Source organism: Parambassis ranga, chromosome 7, assembly GCF_900634625.1.
Source record: "Parambassis ranga chromosome 7, fParRan2.1, whole genome shotgun sequence".
In the NCBI taxonomy this organism is placed as follows: domain Eukaryota; kingdom Metazoa; phylum Chordata; class Actinopteri; family Ambassidae; genus Parambassis; species Parambassis ranga.
In genome coordinates this window covers 11,884,868-11,899,675 of record NC_041028.1, presented here as the reverse complement: position 1 = coordinate 11,899,675, position 14,808 = coordinate 11,884,868, and the positions used below count along the sequence as shown (strand labels likewise).

Sequence of the window (14,808 nt, the reverse complement as noted above, 5' to 3'; positions counted from 1 at the left end):
AAAACTTATTACTCAAGCCACTGGCCTGAAGACACATTTACGCCAACAACAGACCCTGCCTCTTCAACTTACTCTCTCTTTTTGAGATAATGGGAAAAAAATGTACATGTTGCTGTACTGTAAAACATGTTACTCATTTATAGTACCTATTTTTCAGTCTTCATAAACATGTTTGGGTTTTGTAAACGTTTATGTATGAACTTACTGTAATTATTTTAGTTTACCTGTATGTTATTAATATTCATGTTTTATATCAGTTATTTACATGTAAGCCTTAACTGTTTTATCATCCCATTTTCATTACTCTGTATTGTGTTCTGCAGTATTCAGTCGTGTAGACTTTTTATTTTATTTTTTTCCTTCCGCATGGAGTTCCTGAGCTGTAATCTGTATAACTGTTTAACCCATGTTCTCTATAAAAAAAAAAGATATGACGTAGATTTATTACACTTTTTCCTGTCTTGCATTGTGGTTTCATATACAGTTTCTAGACAACTAAATATGCACAGCCAAGACTGAGAAGTTAAACTAAGGTTATCAATGTTTAAAAAAAAAGGAAAAAAAAGCTTTGTATCTTTACCTTGTTTTAATAAACAGACTGTTATAAATTAATCACAGATTTCTTGATTTGTACCATTAACTGTTTCAGCAACAGGAAAAAAACAAGAATCAGATTTGCTATTTATTAGCTTTTATTTATGAAAATAAATTTATGTTTAAAAATGTCCTCGTACAGATACCACAAAAGTCAAAGTTTCTTATGGACTGTGTCCTTTAGGGTTTTGTCATTATTAGACATATGAGGAGGGGAGGGGGCTGTGGCCCAAGCTAGAAGAACAGGAGTAATACATCATGTGAAAAGTTGTTTTGGTATTTGAGTTCAACACTTGTCTGAGAGCTGCCTGAGCACCTTCCCCTCACCGTTTCCACGATGTCCTGATGATGTCTGATTATAAACTCCTCAGGCTGATTTAACTGCTGATGTTGCCCATTTTCCTAGACAGTTCTGACTAACTATTTTCAATTACTCAAAAACAAAAATATAACGAAGGAAGGAAAGGAAATGACATCAAACTGAACGACACATGTACTCATTTCCTATATTACACAATAAACTGTGTCACCCTGGTTTTCACAAAGCAGCAAGATAAAGTTACGCACTTCATCATTTTAGGCACATTTAAGACAAAACCAAAGACAGCTGTTTCTCCTGTGTTTAAGTGTTACTGATAAAACAATAGTAGTAATGCCATGTACAAAGCACACACTCTGCTAATGGTCTATGCAGCCTAAACCTAAGTACTTTCTGACTGAGCGTCCCTAAGGGAACCATTTGTGGTTGACCAATGTAAAATAACAGCTTGGGAAAATCAAAATAGACAAAGAAACGTCTGGAATTCTGTTTTTTTCATGACTTTCTGGATCTATTTCAAATAGCAAACTACAGGCTGTGTATACTGGAATGGCTGTACCTGAAATGCTTTAAGAATGGCCAATGAAACCCAGTATTCAACACCAGCGTACCACAGTTAGGCCAAACATTTTAAAACATTATCTTTTGACCTTATTATGAAGTCGTGTATACTTCTTTTTTGACACAGTAATACCATAATTATAAAACAACATAGGCCTTTTTAGGCCTGCCTAGATTGAATCTGAAATGCACACCATCAATATCCCAGTATTGTGTTTCGCTGCTACATTTTCTCTAATGTAAACACAAGTATAACATCTTATAAAGTGCTCAGTGTTAAACAAGTCCCATTCAAATATCCCTCATCACATGTCTCACATTCATTTCACATGTAACATCTTCTCCTGTAGTCTATAAAAATATTTAACAAGGGTCAAAAAGAGGCTTTCAATGTCTGTGATTGTTTTGAAGCACTGTTTTCTTTAAAATATGTAACAAAAAAACGATTGACACTGGCACAGTCTCTTTTTCCCCCAATCCTAAAATTCTCACTTGACCTGGATAAAAAAAAAACAGGCCAATACTAGACTCTTCTTTTCACAATACCTGAGCAGAACTACAGTGGAAGCTCCCTGTCTTTATTATTATTTGCATTCTTTGTGTTTATTTCCTCAATGTTATACAGATTTTCTGTCTGCAGTGGAAGTGGTAGATGTTACAGTAGGATATCTGACCACCACTCATACCTGGTCACTGTTATCAGCCCTGTCCTCTTTGCCTTTGTTCGGAGCTGGAGGAACCAATGGTGAAGTGAGATTTAGGTATCCCTGCTCGGATAGCTGGCGAGAGGAGATATTTGTGCGGGTGCCGTCCACCACCACATGCTCACCCATCTTTACACGACAGATTGCATCCAGGATGTCACAGGAACCTGACGTCAGACTGATGATATGACAAACCACTGGTGATGTGCCAGCCCCCAAAGTACAATCAATATATCAGTTCAACAACATTTGCCTTACCTTAGAGCAGATGTATGTAGAAGACTATCAGAAAGACCCTCAGAGGGCACCAGTTTTTTGGCATTCTGCTAAACACATTGAACATTAGGCTTCATCGCATTAAAATCAAAGTAGGGTTAAAAGTATCAATCCATGAATAACCATGTTCAGCCACATGGTAAACACTATAAAATTCTTACTAACCCTGTATGAGACAAACCAAATAAAATCACAAATACAACCATAGAACTTTGGTTGGTCCAAAACAATGTTTACAATGTTTTACCTCCAGGCTGTAGAGTGACTGGACGCTCTTCAGGGCACGCTCTAATGAGCTAACTTGATTGGAGAGCTTTAGGGTTCGGTCTTGTAGTTGTCGGTTTTCCACTTCTAACACATTGACCCTTAAACAAATTAAAATTCACACGTAAAAAACAAACAAAAAAAACAACAACAAAAGCACATGGCTAATTAACAAAAAGTGGTGCAGTTAACAGGGGATTTAATTATGCATGTGTGTATTTTAAGATAAGATACCTGTGTTGGACTGTTGAGGCTGTCCTCATGCCATTGCTGCCCATTTCCTCAGCCTCGCTGATTTTCTGCAACAGTTCCCTCTTTTCCTCCAAAAGCTTCTCATTTTCCTCCATCACAGTATGAACCCTCTCCTTCTCCTAACAGCCACCAAGGAGGAGGCAAAAGAAAAAAAGGAACTTCATTTAAAAATTCAAGGAAATACCTTCAGCAATATTTAAAAGTAAAAAAACTTATAAGGGAATTTGTCATTTTTGTGTGACCTTGTGTGAGAGGCTGCAGGTCAGAGCCAGGTCATTCTCCAGTTTCTGGATGGTGCAGTCTCTCTGTGCTGTCGTCTTGAGGAACATCTGCTTGGCCTGACGCAGCTTGGTCTTGTGCAGACTCTGCTTTTCGTTGTACTTCCTGGTTGGGTGGAGAAGGGACATTAACAGGTGAGTTCATTTTATAATTCGGAATACAAAGTATATATAATGATGTCTTACCTGACTTGTGCATCAAGTTGGAGGAGAAGCTGCTGGACCTCCCCCTGCAGTCTTTCACACTCCTGCTGACTAGCCACTAGCCCCTCCTGCAGTGTGAGGTTGGACTTCAGACTATCTTTTGCCTGAAAACAGAATTAAGACGCATTCCAATCCACACCTGTCCAGATCTGTGCAGTATCAATGACACCAGATGAAGAGTTGTACACCATTGCTCACCTCCTCTCTGGCCTTTCTAAGCTCAGCCTCCAGGACGGACAGACGGGCATCCAGCTGTTGAACACGGTGACTAAGCTCTGCATTTGTTCTGGTCAGGGAGGCCTCCTTCAGCCTCAAGGAGCGCACCTGCTGCTGCAGCTCCTCCTCACGCTGCTCTAATACCTTCCTGAAAGAGAGGAATTAAAGAAGCTGAGCATGTGATCACTCATACATAATTTGGACTTGAAAGCTATTGATTATTGCTGCACTATTGCAGTATGTGTGTGTGTTTTGTGTGACCTGGTGATGTGCTCCTCCTGTTGCTGGGCTCTCAAGGCTGATAAGGTGTCAGACAGATCCCTGCTGTCTCTCTCTAGGCGGCTGCTTTCACCAGCCCGAGCTTCCTCCACACGCAGCTGGTGCTGGACATTCTTTAGCTGCTGCTGGAGATCCAAGACCTTCCATCACAACAGAGACACAGGCATCACTCAGTAGGGCAAAGTGTCAGGGTGATGCATTAAAACAGACTATAATGGTAGTGGAAGTGAGACAGCACATATTTTCTGACACACAAAAGAATCCATCCGTTTAGGCACAGAACCACAAAGTTGCACAACACTACACTCACACTTAAATTTTAAGTGCGTTTCAATTTGTAGATACTAGTCAACTATTCTAGTTGTCTATTAGACACTAGATTAGAAAAATGTGTTTGTCTTTGTGAAGAATACTGTTATCCAGAAATAGTTGTAGGACACCTGTATCCTTGAGGCAGCACTGACCTTCTTGTCGGCAGCAATGACCCGCACCCGTTCAGACTGCAGTTCCTCCTGCAGACTGGTGGTGGCACTGCGGTTCGTGCCGGAGCGTGCCAGCTCCAGCTCCAATTCCCTGATTTTCTGTTGTTGACGTTCACACTCAGCAACCTGAGTCTGGACTTTCTGCTCCACCTGGATCAGTTTGGTCTGGGCCTGCTTTTGCTCTGCACAAAGCTGTAGAGCACAAGTGCTTGTTAGTTTCACATTTACTCAGTGATTAGCATTCACAGTGAAGAGATAGAGTGACTAAAGCTGGATCCATACTCCGCGAGACAAAGAGCGGAGAACGTGCTCCACGGGTGGTAAGAGATACAAAAAAAAGGTCTTTTCCGCACTGAGGTACCATACTCCGCGAGACGCGTGTGTGCAGAACTCCTCATACGGCCCGCCCACTAAACTATAAGGAAAGACTTTACTGAGTTTTTTAACACACCACAAGGACGTGTGCCATGGCAAGAGGGCATTATACAGAGAGGGTGCCTGCAACAGCGTGAGATGTCCGGCGATGAGTTGTGAAAATGCGACATTAAAAGTAACAATAGCAAAGATTCAGTGTTTGTGCCTTTATGACCACATTTGCACATCTACTGTGTTCCAATGTGCCTGCGATACTTCAAACTGTCCGGTGATGAGCTGTGAAGATGCGACATTAAAAGTAACAATAGCAAAGATATACAGACATTGTTAACGAGCCTATTATGCCCGGGTATGTAGGAGTATATAGAATGGTAACAGTCACCATCTGGTATGTGTGAATGGCTGTCTGGAGTTATTGGTGACAAATCACCCTGACTTGCCTTTCTTTCTTTCTTTTATTGCTCATCATGCAAAACCAGTATGGTCTTATCTAAATCTGTTGAATCAGCGCTGTTTATACACCTACCTATATACCTGGAGAGGCTCTTGCGCTTCTCCACTTTCATCACGCCCACAATAAATTCCGACCAATCACAGCATGGTTGCCGCACAGCCTTGAAAGACAAAGTTCGGCCCGGACCCTGTGCACAGGAGTGCGGATCAGCGGGCGGTCAGAGACAAAAAATGACGTCATTTTGTGGGCGTAACGTCTGCAGGGGGGGAAAATGTCTTTGTCTCGCGGAGTATGGATCCAGCTTAAGAGAAAGGATAAGATAATGATTAGGTGCTAAATGTCAGAAGCACACAGGAAATTGAAATTAAATTACGAACTTTGAGTTTTTCATGGTCCAGCAGAGTGTTGTGTCTCTTCAGGTCCATGTTCTTCTCCTTCTCGTAGCGCAGTTCTCTCTCTGCAGAGGTAAAGAGGCTCTGGGCCCTCTGCAGGTCTTGCTTCATCTGTTTAACCTCTTCCGCCTTCTGGCTCAGGACTGAGTCTTGGGACTGAGGATGAAAACAAAGCAGTTTGCAGTGTCATGTGTATTTCTCCAGATAAACATTTATGTGTTAACCATCAGCTTTTATTATACATGTAAGAGGAACATTAGCAGAAATGCCATATGCAAATGTAGCTACATGTTTGGAAACCTGCTTTTGTAATATTGTTACTTCATTCAGATCAGTATAAAGGTGTAGTAGAGCTGATGCAATTATTGGATCATTTTTGGTTGATCTTTTTGTCCAAAGTTGTATCCATTTAGGTGCTCCATCCTACAAAGGCTAAAGCTGAAAACCTGACCAGAGTTTCTGCTGCAGATAACCAACTCTGAACTTTCAGAATATATCCAGCAGGCCAAGGCATCTCATTTAACAAGGGGACAGTAAGAAATGAACTATAACAGATGCAGCTAGCTGTTTAGCCATTTGAAGGATATGTTATTACCTTGATATGTGCCTGGGTTTCATTGACCTGAGCCTGAAGGGCTATTTGGTGCTGAGAGGCCAGTCGCCGTTCCTCCCCGAGCTTACTCTGCAGATGATTCAGCTCTTGCCTCAAACATGAAATCTATGGCCATAACACATGCACCCCAACACACACAAACACACACAAACACATATAGATAATGTGAAGGAAAGTCCCTTAAGACCTTAATCTGATAGCTCACTTCACATGCATGAACACTATGGCAGTATGACACCTCAAACACTGCAAATCAAGATATATTTACCACATTAGATACAATCCCTTCCTTTGACAAACCATTAGCAAAGTATAGAATCAAGAGAGCTGCCAAATGCAATCTATCTTCCACAGACCTAAATATCCCAACAATATTGGGCATATAACAATGATGAGCATTTAAGAAGAATCCAGTCCAGAGATACCCACAGACTGTTGTAACACCATTCCAATTAGCTGCATATCACCTACATGTAGTTATTTGCAGTGGTACGGTAGACCCATCATCATGTTTGAATTTTTCCACATCGTTACCTGATCCAGGCATTCATCAGGGGTCTTCTCCACTGGACCACACGTAGATTCTGCATTAGCTGTGTGAAGTTCAGGATTCTGACTGTTACTAAGTGCTTCCTTTGTAGAGGAGAGCTGCTCTTGATGCAACTGCAGCTGCGTTTTGAGATGCTGTATCTCAAGCTCCAGTCTCTCTTTCTCCCCTTCAGCCACCAACTTCTCCTGTACACTGGAGCTTAGCTTGGCCTGGAGGTCAGCAGCCTGCAGCCGCTTAGAGGCCATCTCATCCCTGGAAAATACGCACATATATGCAAACCAAGTAAAGACTCTGTCTTGCAGTCTTATCTTGTGACTGGCCATGAACAAATATCAGTACCAGTTGCACTAGGGCCAACACTTCTTTTCCAGCACTTAACTAATTCAACCCATGTTGAAAAAATACTGTGCATGACTGAGTGCTTTAAACTTCGAACCAAAAAACGAACCTCAGGGCATGGTGTGCTGTCTGGAGGCTGCTGAGTTCTGCAGTCAGACGGTCTGCCTGTTCCTGCAGCTGGTTGACCTGAAGCCTGTTTTCCTTTTGGTCTTCCTGGGTCTGGTTACTGTCCTTGTAGTGTTGCAGCTCGCTCTGGAGTCTGCTGTGGGCACGCTCCATTTGGGCTACCTGTGGGCAGTCAAACATCAACTTGTGGATTTCTGTTACTAATAGTACATTATTACATTGGACATTACCAAAACCCACCTTAAATGTTACTGTTATTTATAGCCAATTATGCCCATAAAGAGACATCTTGGCATTTTGTCAAGTTCAAGGTGTCATAGGCAATAATCAGGCATGCAAATATAAACTGACCTTTTCCTCCAGAACTGCTTTTTCTCCTTTTACTTGGGTGAGGCTCTTAATAAGCGTTTTCCCTTGTTGGCACGCTGTCTGAAGGCTGTTGACCTCAAGTCTCAGTTTCTTTAACTCTCGCTCACCTATCTGTAAAGCCTTGGTGCAGAGAAGTGAAGAGTCATTGTGTGGTTTGTAACTATAGATAGAACAGTAATTTACACATACATGTTCGGCTGTCGTGTGTTGTTTTTACCTCCTTATCTTTTTTGAGGGCAGCCTGAGCAGCACTGAGGTCTAACTCCAGCTGTTTCCTCCAGTCCTTCTCCTCAGTCAGGCGAGCCTCTAGCAGAGCCAGCCTCTCCTGGCTGCTGTCTCTTAGGTGCTTTATACATAATGAAAGTAAAAAGCTTCCAATGAGCCATAGAGTTACTGACCTCCTCAACATTATTTAATCTTTGCAGACCGATATTCAAAGTTTCCACAGCTGAGGTTACTCCAGGTCATTGTGTTCTTACTGTGAATGATTTAAGTGCAAACGTAATGACTCATTTCTTACCAACTGTAAATAGGACTCCGTAGTTTTGACCTCTTCCCCATTCTTCAGTTTTTCTTGGGGATCGTGTTTCTTCAGCTCTGCCTCAAGCATTTTGATCTGCACGGTCAGATTATTACTCATTATTCTTGTGACTTGAAATGATTATACTCTCTAGACAAGTGTCTGTGAATCTATTTTGAACATGCCAGGTTATTATTTCTAATCTAGAGTAATAAACAGTTAAAACATGTAAAGCTGTGCTGAATAATAATTTAGTTCTGTTCATTACCCTCCTGTGCAGCCCCTCTAGTTCTCCCTCATGGCGATGCCTCTCCTCCTTGCTGGCATTCTGCGCCTCCCCCAGCAGGGCCTCGAGCTCCTCGTTCCTCTCTTCCAGCTCTTCCCGCTCCTTGCGTTGCTTCTGGATTTGCCGCTGCAGTTCTTTGACTTGCACAAACCCATCTTCCAAGGCCTCATGGCACCTAGCAGAAAATAATTGTGAGTCAGAGAGCGCAGGTGTGATATAAATGTAGCTGTTGAGGAAATACTGTACAGTATTTACCGTTTATGAATGGAATCCTTTTCCTGGGCAGACAAGGCAGGCCGATTGTTCTGTGGTTGACGGTCGATACTCTTGTCCTTTCGGTCCCCTTTGGCAGCATCATTTGTTGTCAACTGAACAAACAGAACATCAAACCATGCTATGCTGCTGCAACAACTTTTGCAGGTGTGAATTCAGTAAATGCCTAACCTGGACCAGAAGATTTTTCTTCTCCGACTCCATAATGCGCACCCGCTCCCTCAGAGCTCTGTTCTCAGTATCTAGCCTGTCGTTTTGCTCTTTGGCTCGCTGAAGCCTCATCGTGTCTGTGAAGAAACAAAAGCATGACCATAAATAATATGATTTATTTCTGTCTTTTTGAATCTAAAACAAACTGTTACACTGTAACTATAAATCTAATATGCATTATGCTTATACTAGGATTGAGAATGTCCAATGTAGTCCCTAAAAAAATAAATAAATAAATAAATCACAAGCACATCATGCAGAACCTCTTTACTTTTTCATTAAAAATAGATGCTTGTCTGATTAGGTGACTTTTTTATGTTTCGTTATCTACGCTAACAACCACTTTGCTCTTCATAAAATCCCTTTTTAATGTAAAAATGTGCCAATGCACTATATAAACAATCTCCAAGGCCACTAGTCCCAAATCTAAACATCAGTTTTTGGCAGAGAAGAGTTCAAATGGTTACAAAATGTCTCAGGAATGTTCACAGCACTCCATCTCACCACAGTGTTTCAGTTTGTCCACTTCCTTCTTCAGGTGCTCTACTTCTTGGACAGTTTCTTGAAGTTCAAATCCTGATATTATAAGCATATTTTTTTAATTCCATAAAGCAGGAATATTATACCCCTAAAATATTTTTAAAAAGCCAATTTTTGTAAGCAAATACAAAGTGAAGTCTACTAACCAAATCTATGAGTAGATGAGTAACTGACATTTCAGTATCATCAGAGCTACTGTATGCATACATACTGGAGCCACATGTGAAAACTAGGGACTTCGTGGTTAGGCCTTTTCAGTGCTTACAAAATCTAACATGGACCCACAATTCATGGAGGAATACGTGTTTGCAACATACCACTTGGGTCACAGTTGTTGTTTTTGGCAGCATCCAGCTCATTGGTAAGTCTGCGGATATCCTGATGGGCCATCGCCAACCTCCTCGATGCCTCTTCAAGGTCCCGTTCCAGGCGCTGTCTCTCAATTCTCTCTCGGGATATTTCCTCACTGTGGGCCTGATGTAAAAGAATGAGGCATTCTTAGAGCAGGAGGTGAGAAAGAGTGGTAGATAAGGTAGGAGATTCAAGTAACATGCAGGTGTAGGGAGCATGCAAATGAGGACAAGATTCATCATCGCTGCAGACCTGGGAAACAGCTGGGGAAATGAGTTGTGTTACATTTGAGGACACACTTAGCTGCATAGAAAGACCAGTGGGACAAAATAAAGACATGCTATTACCTGTATCATGCCATTACTGTTCAGCCGACTACAATTACTTACATTTTTCCATTGAGTGATGTGAGAATAAGGTATGACATGCAACAGCAGTCAGTTACAGGATAAGCACCTTAACTGCATCGCTCCCAGAAAACCCCAAGAATTCACAAACGTGTTACTGAAACATTGGTCATGCATAAATTACATTGACATTGTCAGTGTATTTCTGAAACAAGCCAGTGATGTCCAAGTTTGGCTTCTTAATTACAAAATCGGTGTTAGTTACTTAGTATTATCTGTGAAATGGAAACCTACAGGGGTAATATTGTGTTTGCTCTGGCCAGACCTGCGCAGACCAAACAGTTTCTTCCATGGACTCTGGGACGAAAACTGCTGAAAGGAGAAATCAGTGTGTGCAGTTTCACAGATTACTAACTAGGTGTACATCAACCAGAAAAAAAACTGTTCTGTTTTTTCCTCTAAACGTATTCAGAGTTGTAATTTAGCCAGGGCAACGGGAGAGTCGCCTCACCTTTGTCATGCTATCTATGGTTTTCTGCATATCCTCCCTTTGCTGCCTAAACTCCTCCCTCACGTGATGAATATGCTCCTGCGCAGACAGAGACTCACTTTAAAACTGTCTCTGCATTTGCATTGGAAAGTTAACCATTACATATCACTACAATAATTACTGCAGACTGTACATTCACTGTTCATATTAAGCTTTACATTGGGGGAAGGTTGACCAGCAAAGTACTAACATTTCACTGTCAAACATTTCAAACCAGCCTAATGCTTTACCTGGTTGTCAAACTCCTTCACGTTGCCAGTGAGACTCTGACTTTCCAGTCTCCTCTCTGCAGCCTCAAGCCTTTCCAGCAATGTGGCCCTCTCCACAAGCAAGTAGGCCACCTGTTCGCTGGGGCTGCTCAAACCCATCTCCCCAAGGTCCTCCTGAGCCAACATCTCGGCCAACTCCTTGCTCTGACACTCTGGGAGAAAGACAGATTTCTTCTGGGTGTCATTAGTTTGTCTGGTAATGCAGTTAAATAAGATTCAAGTCAAAATGAGGTTCTGTAGAAGCAGATCCAGCATAAACACAAGTAATTATACTTGCTTTAAAATATGCACGAATGACTCCTGAAAAGTTGAAAAACTATGCTGTGCTTAAAACATCCTGCTAAGAAACTTCAGTAGGCCATTACCCTCAGATACACTGAACTCACCTTGTTGTTGTCTGATCTGGTGAAGCTCATGTCGCAGCTGTTCATTGTCTCTCTCATACTCTGCAGTCAGATTCTCACGTTCTTCCAGCAGCCCACGAATATGTGCGACATAGCTCTCCACCTGACGGACATAAAAATATGATGCTGGCCTGTATCCCATTCCAAATAAGCACTCCAGTCAGCACCAACAGTTGCTTAAAGAAGTGTCTAACCTCTTTCATCTCAATGGCCTGTTGCGTGCGCAGGTTCTGCAGCTCCTGGTTCCCTGACTGAAGCTTTGCCTCACTGTTGAGCAGCAGTTGCCACAGGTGGCACTGCCTCTCCTCTGCACCAGCTCCTGGAGGCAAGCCATCCTCCTGGAGCCGCATAGAAATCTGGTCCAACTCCGTCAACACCTGAAGGTCCAGAAAATAAATTATATATCTATCAGTAAAGCACTGTTATATCTCAGTATTTTGGTCTTGTATTTGAACAGCCTTTGGCATTTTATCACATGCTTGTCTGCTACAATATAATTTATATACACTGAGGCAATAAATAGATCCAATTATTATCAAATAATGATGATCAAATCATCATTATTCTGCTAACCAACCATAATATAAACAAAAAGTTCAACATCAAGGTTGTCAATTTGCTGAAAACTGATCTGCTTGCATGGCACAAGCCAGCACTAAACACCTGTTGCAGAATTCAATACTGTACTTTGTAGGGTCTGTAACCTGAGCAGCTCGAGCAACATGCAACATATTGTCACAGGCAACGTATCAGGTCTCTGATGCCTGTTGTACTTAAACACCATACCAATTGGTCAGACATTAACCACGACCACCATCCTAATACTGTGAATGTTGACTGTTGGTGCAAGATTTTTTTACCCCCAACAAACAAGCACTAAAACATCTTAACAGTGACTGGGAATGGTTGTTACCTCTTCATGATCCATGGTCATGGATTAAGCCTGTTGGAGCTGCATCTGTGGGTGGAGAACTTTTTCCTTAGTTGTTAAGATACTGATCCCAAGCAACGACTCTACCAACATAGTATCCCATGGTCTGCAGTGATGTGCAAAACACCAGCAGCTCTTCAAACTTGATCGTTCCCATTGTTGATGTAATTCATCCGTGACAACGTCCAGTGTTCTTGTGCTCCACTGTAAAAGATAAAATTCTTTAGAACAATACTGTCAAGTCGTGTCAGGATCTGCAATTACAAGCTTACAGATAACCCACTTTTAGCAGAGACAGGCACAGGTAATTCAAAAGTTGAGTTACACTGCGTCACCCGAGGCTATGCAAAACCTGAAGCTGATTACCTACAGCATGTAAGACCAAATGCTTTGCCCTCATAAAGATAAAAACATGAAGCAGTAAGGATAACAGCTCTTTGGCTTGTAGGCTTTTGGAAACACTGCATTTAGGAACAGTGTCTATAGAAAGATGTAACAATATGGACAGCGTCACAGGCTTTCTTCCAAATATGTGTCTAACTTGATTTGAAATCTTTCTTTCCAGCTTTCCTTTCGTCCAAAATGTCTGACGAGGAGGAGCAAAGCGGGCTGTGCAGGACAAGAGCCACTTGCATTCCGTTTGGTCAAGTTGGCCAGTTAAAACCACAAATATGTTGACCGTGCTGTGTTAACGTGTTAGCAAATCATCCGAATGCTTAACGTTACTACCGTCAGTGCCCATTAGTTAGCAAAGTTAGTTCCAAAGTTACCGCAGCATACTTCACGCCGAGCTAACGCTAGCTCGCTAATGGTAGCCGTAGCTTTTTTTTCAGTGGCCGCAACTAATGGAGTCCGAAAGGATTTTGTTGTGATACATTAGGACTTCTATTAAAACCCAACTTACCCGAGGCAGTGAAGCCGAGCGTGCAGTCTATGGCTAAAAGTTCCACTAACATCTCAAAGAGTAACACTGAGGAGAAGCTAAACGCTGAGGACAGGCGTGGCGGAGTAACTGGCTTCTACTAGCACCTAGGCAACGGACCATACCATTCACAAGAAGCAGGGGGCATAAGGAGGGGGGGGGGGCAACCACTCAGTCCACGGTGTTAGATTAGAAGAGCATGAGCCAATAAAATGATGGTAAATTAAATATGTAGTTAATTATTTAATAAGTAAATCTGCATAATCTAAAAAGGATATGATTGCCCCCTGAGATAAAGTTTGGGACTTGATTTCGTCCTTGGTGACGTAATAAGTCAAACACTTTATTTTATTAATTTCAAGTTGTATTCAATTTTTATGATGTATATTCCATTACATAGTTTTAATTAGGATTTTTGTTTTTTGAACATGGTTGTAAACACCAGGGGGCGACAGCGGCAACTGACTTATTATAAAGGAAATATAAAATAGTTTTAATTTAATTTGAATCATGTGATTTAAAATAATGGTGTGCTTTTATTTCTAAATAGTAGTAGGCTATCATTAAGTAGTAAATATTTTAGAATATTTGTTTTTTTAAGCATTTTCCCACTTTTTCTTATTACACCCACTAAGTCAAAAAAGATATGCTTTTTTCTATGTGACCAGTTCACCCTTAATACTCAGTGTGTTCTGGTGTGAAAATGTGAACTATTTTGCATCTGTATGTTTATTTATTTGATGACGTATGCTGCCACTGTACCCATTACACCAGAGATAACTCCAGTTAAACTGTTTACAGAGAAAATTTCTTCATGTGGTTTTATGGGCCTCTGCTGCCTATGGGTGGGTCTCATCTGAGACTTTTTTTGGATGGTGATGCACTGTGCAGTAAAAAAGGGAGCTCTGTGCTGCACAGAGGAAATGGGCGTTCTCTGTGGAAATTTCGGAGTGAGTGAAAAAATATAGGAGGTGTGGCAAGGCTAGAAAAGAGTGGACCACCAAGAGGGGCACGATGTTGTAGAGTAGAGCTTCACCTAAACTTCTGAGATCTGAGTTACTGGAACAAGCAATAGCCAGGGTAAGTAGATATTTCCTTGATTTTCCATCTAATTTCAGTAAATATCTCATTGCTTGCATCTTGGATTACTTCTCCTACAAGCTTATATAGTAAGGTATATATATATATATATATATATATATATATATATATATATATATATATATATATATATATATATATATGTGTGTGTGTGTGTGTGTGTGTGTTTATACCATCAGACAATTTGTGTCACTTATTTTTGAATAAAAGAAAACAGGGGTCATTAAATATGAGCATTTTCTTTGATCCTTTATATTAAAATGATTTACAGAAATGTAAGCATTCGCTGTTATGCGATGGATGAAATCAAGTATAATGACTTAATTTGACAGTAATCGACTCCACCGCCCACCCAAATGGACCTACAGATAAAGATCTTTACAGACAATTTCTTCCTGTTTTGTATGTTTTCTTTGTTGTCTGAGTGAATGTCTTTTTTATTGTAAACTCAAATGTT

The 14,808-nt window shown here is 41.1% G+C and overlaps 2 protein-coding genes across 10 annotated transcripts in view; one reads left to right on the top strand and one right to left on the bottom strand.

Moving 5' to 3' along the window:
• Positions 1–669: 669 nt before the first annotated feature.
• The window catches only part of ccdc30 (coiled-coil domain containing 30), a 14,692-nt gene continuing 553 nt past the window's right edge, over positions 670–14,808 (bottom strand). The window contains exons 1-28 of one of the 8 annotated variants that reach the window (XM_028410618.1): positions 13,233–13,342; positions 12,311–12,532; positions 11,592–11,774; positions 11,380–11,500; positions 10,955–11,145; positions 10,686–10,763; positions 10,469–10,546; positions 9,794–9,950; positions 9,441–9,512; positions 8,898–9,013; positions 8,709–8,821; positions 8,436–8,628; positions 8,168–8,263; positions 7,865–7,993; positions 7,630–7,767; positions 7,262–7,440; positions 6,798–7,065; positions 6,246–6,368; positions 5,636–5,806; positions 4,412–4,621; positions 3,930–4,087; positions 3,651–3,816; positions 3,435–3,556; positions 3,213–3,354; positions 2,953–3,089; positions 2,702–2,819; positions 2,437–2,504; positions 670–2,356 (exon numbers count right to left, since the gene is read on the bottom strand). In XM_028410618.1, coding sequence (XP_028266419.1) covers positions 2,155–2,356; positions 2,437–2,504; positions 2,702–2,819; positions 2,953–3,089; positions 3,213–3,354; positions 3,435–3,556; positions 3,651–3,816; positions 3,930–4,087; positions 4,412–4,621; positions 5,636–5,806; positions 6,246–6,368; positions 6,798–7,065; positions 7,262–7,440; positions 7,630–7,767; positions 7,865–7,993; positions 8,168–8,263; positions 8,436–8,628; positions 8,709–8,821; positions 8,898–9,013; positions 9,441–9,512; positions 9,794–9,950; positions 10,469–10,546; positions 10,686–10,763; positions 10,955–11,145; positions 11,380–11,500; positions 11,592–11,774; positions 12,311–12,331 — 3,750 coding nt within the window. In that variant the 5' untranslated portion in view covers positions 12,332–12,532; positions 13,233–13,342 and the 3' untranslated portion in view covers positions 670–2,154. Of the gene's footprint in view, positions 2,357–2,436; positions 2,505–2,701; positions 2,820–2,952; positions 3,090–3,212; positions 3,355–3,434; positions 3,557–3,650; positions 3,817–3,929; positions 4,088–4,411; positions 4,622–5,635; positions 5,807–6,245; positions 6,369–6,797; positions 7,066–7,261; positions 7,441–7,629; positions 7,768–7,864; positions 7,994–8,167; positions 8,264–8,435; positions 8,629–8,708; positions 8,822–8,897; positions 9,014–9,440; positions 9,513–9,793; positions 9,951–10,468; positions 10,547–10,685; positions 10,764–10,954; positions 11,165–11,379; positions 11,502–11,591; positions 11,775–12,310; positions 12,533–13,232; positions 13,343–14,808 lie in introns of those variants that run through there. The other 7 variants (XM_028410621.1, XM_028410622.1, XM_028410619.1 and 4 more) reach the window with 7 other exon arrangements.
• Positions 14,125–14,808, top strand: part of LOC114438983 (epithelial membrane protein 3-like) — a 2,827-nt gene continuing 2,143 nt past the window's right edge. Inside the window, exon 1 of one of the 2 annotated variants that reach the window (XM_028410665.1) lies at positions 14,125–14,330. The gene's annotated coding sequence lies outside the window, so the exon portion shown is untranslated. The remainder of the gene's footprint in view (positions 14,331–14,808) is intronic. The other variant, XM_028410664.1, reaches the window with a different exon arrangement.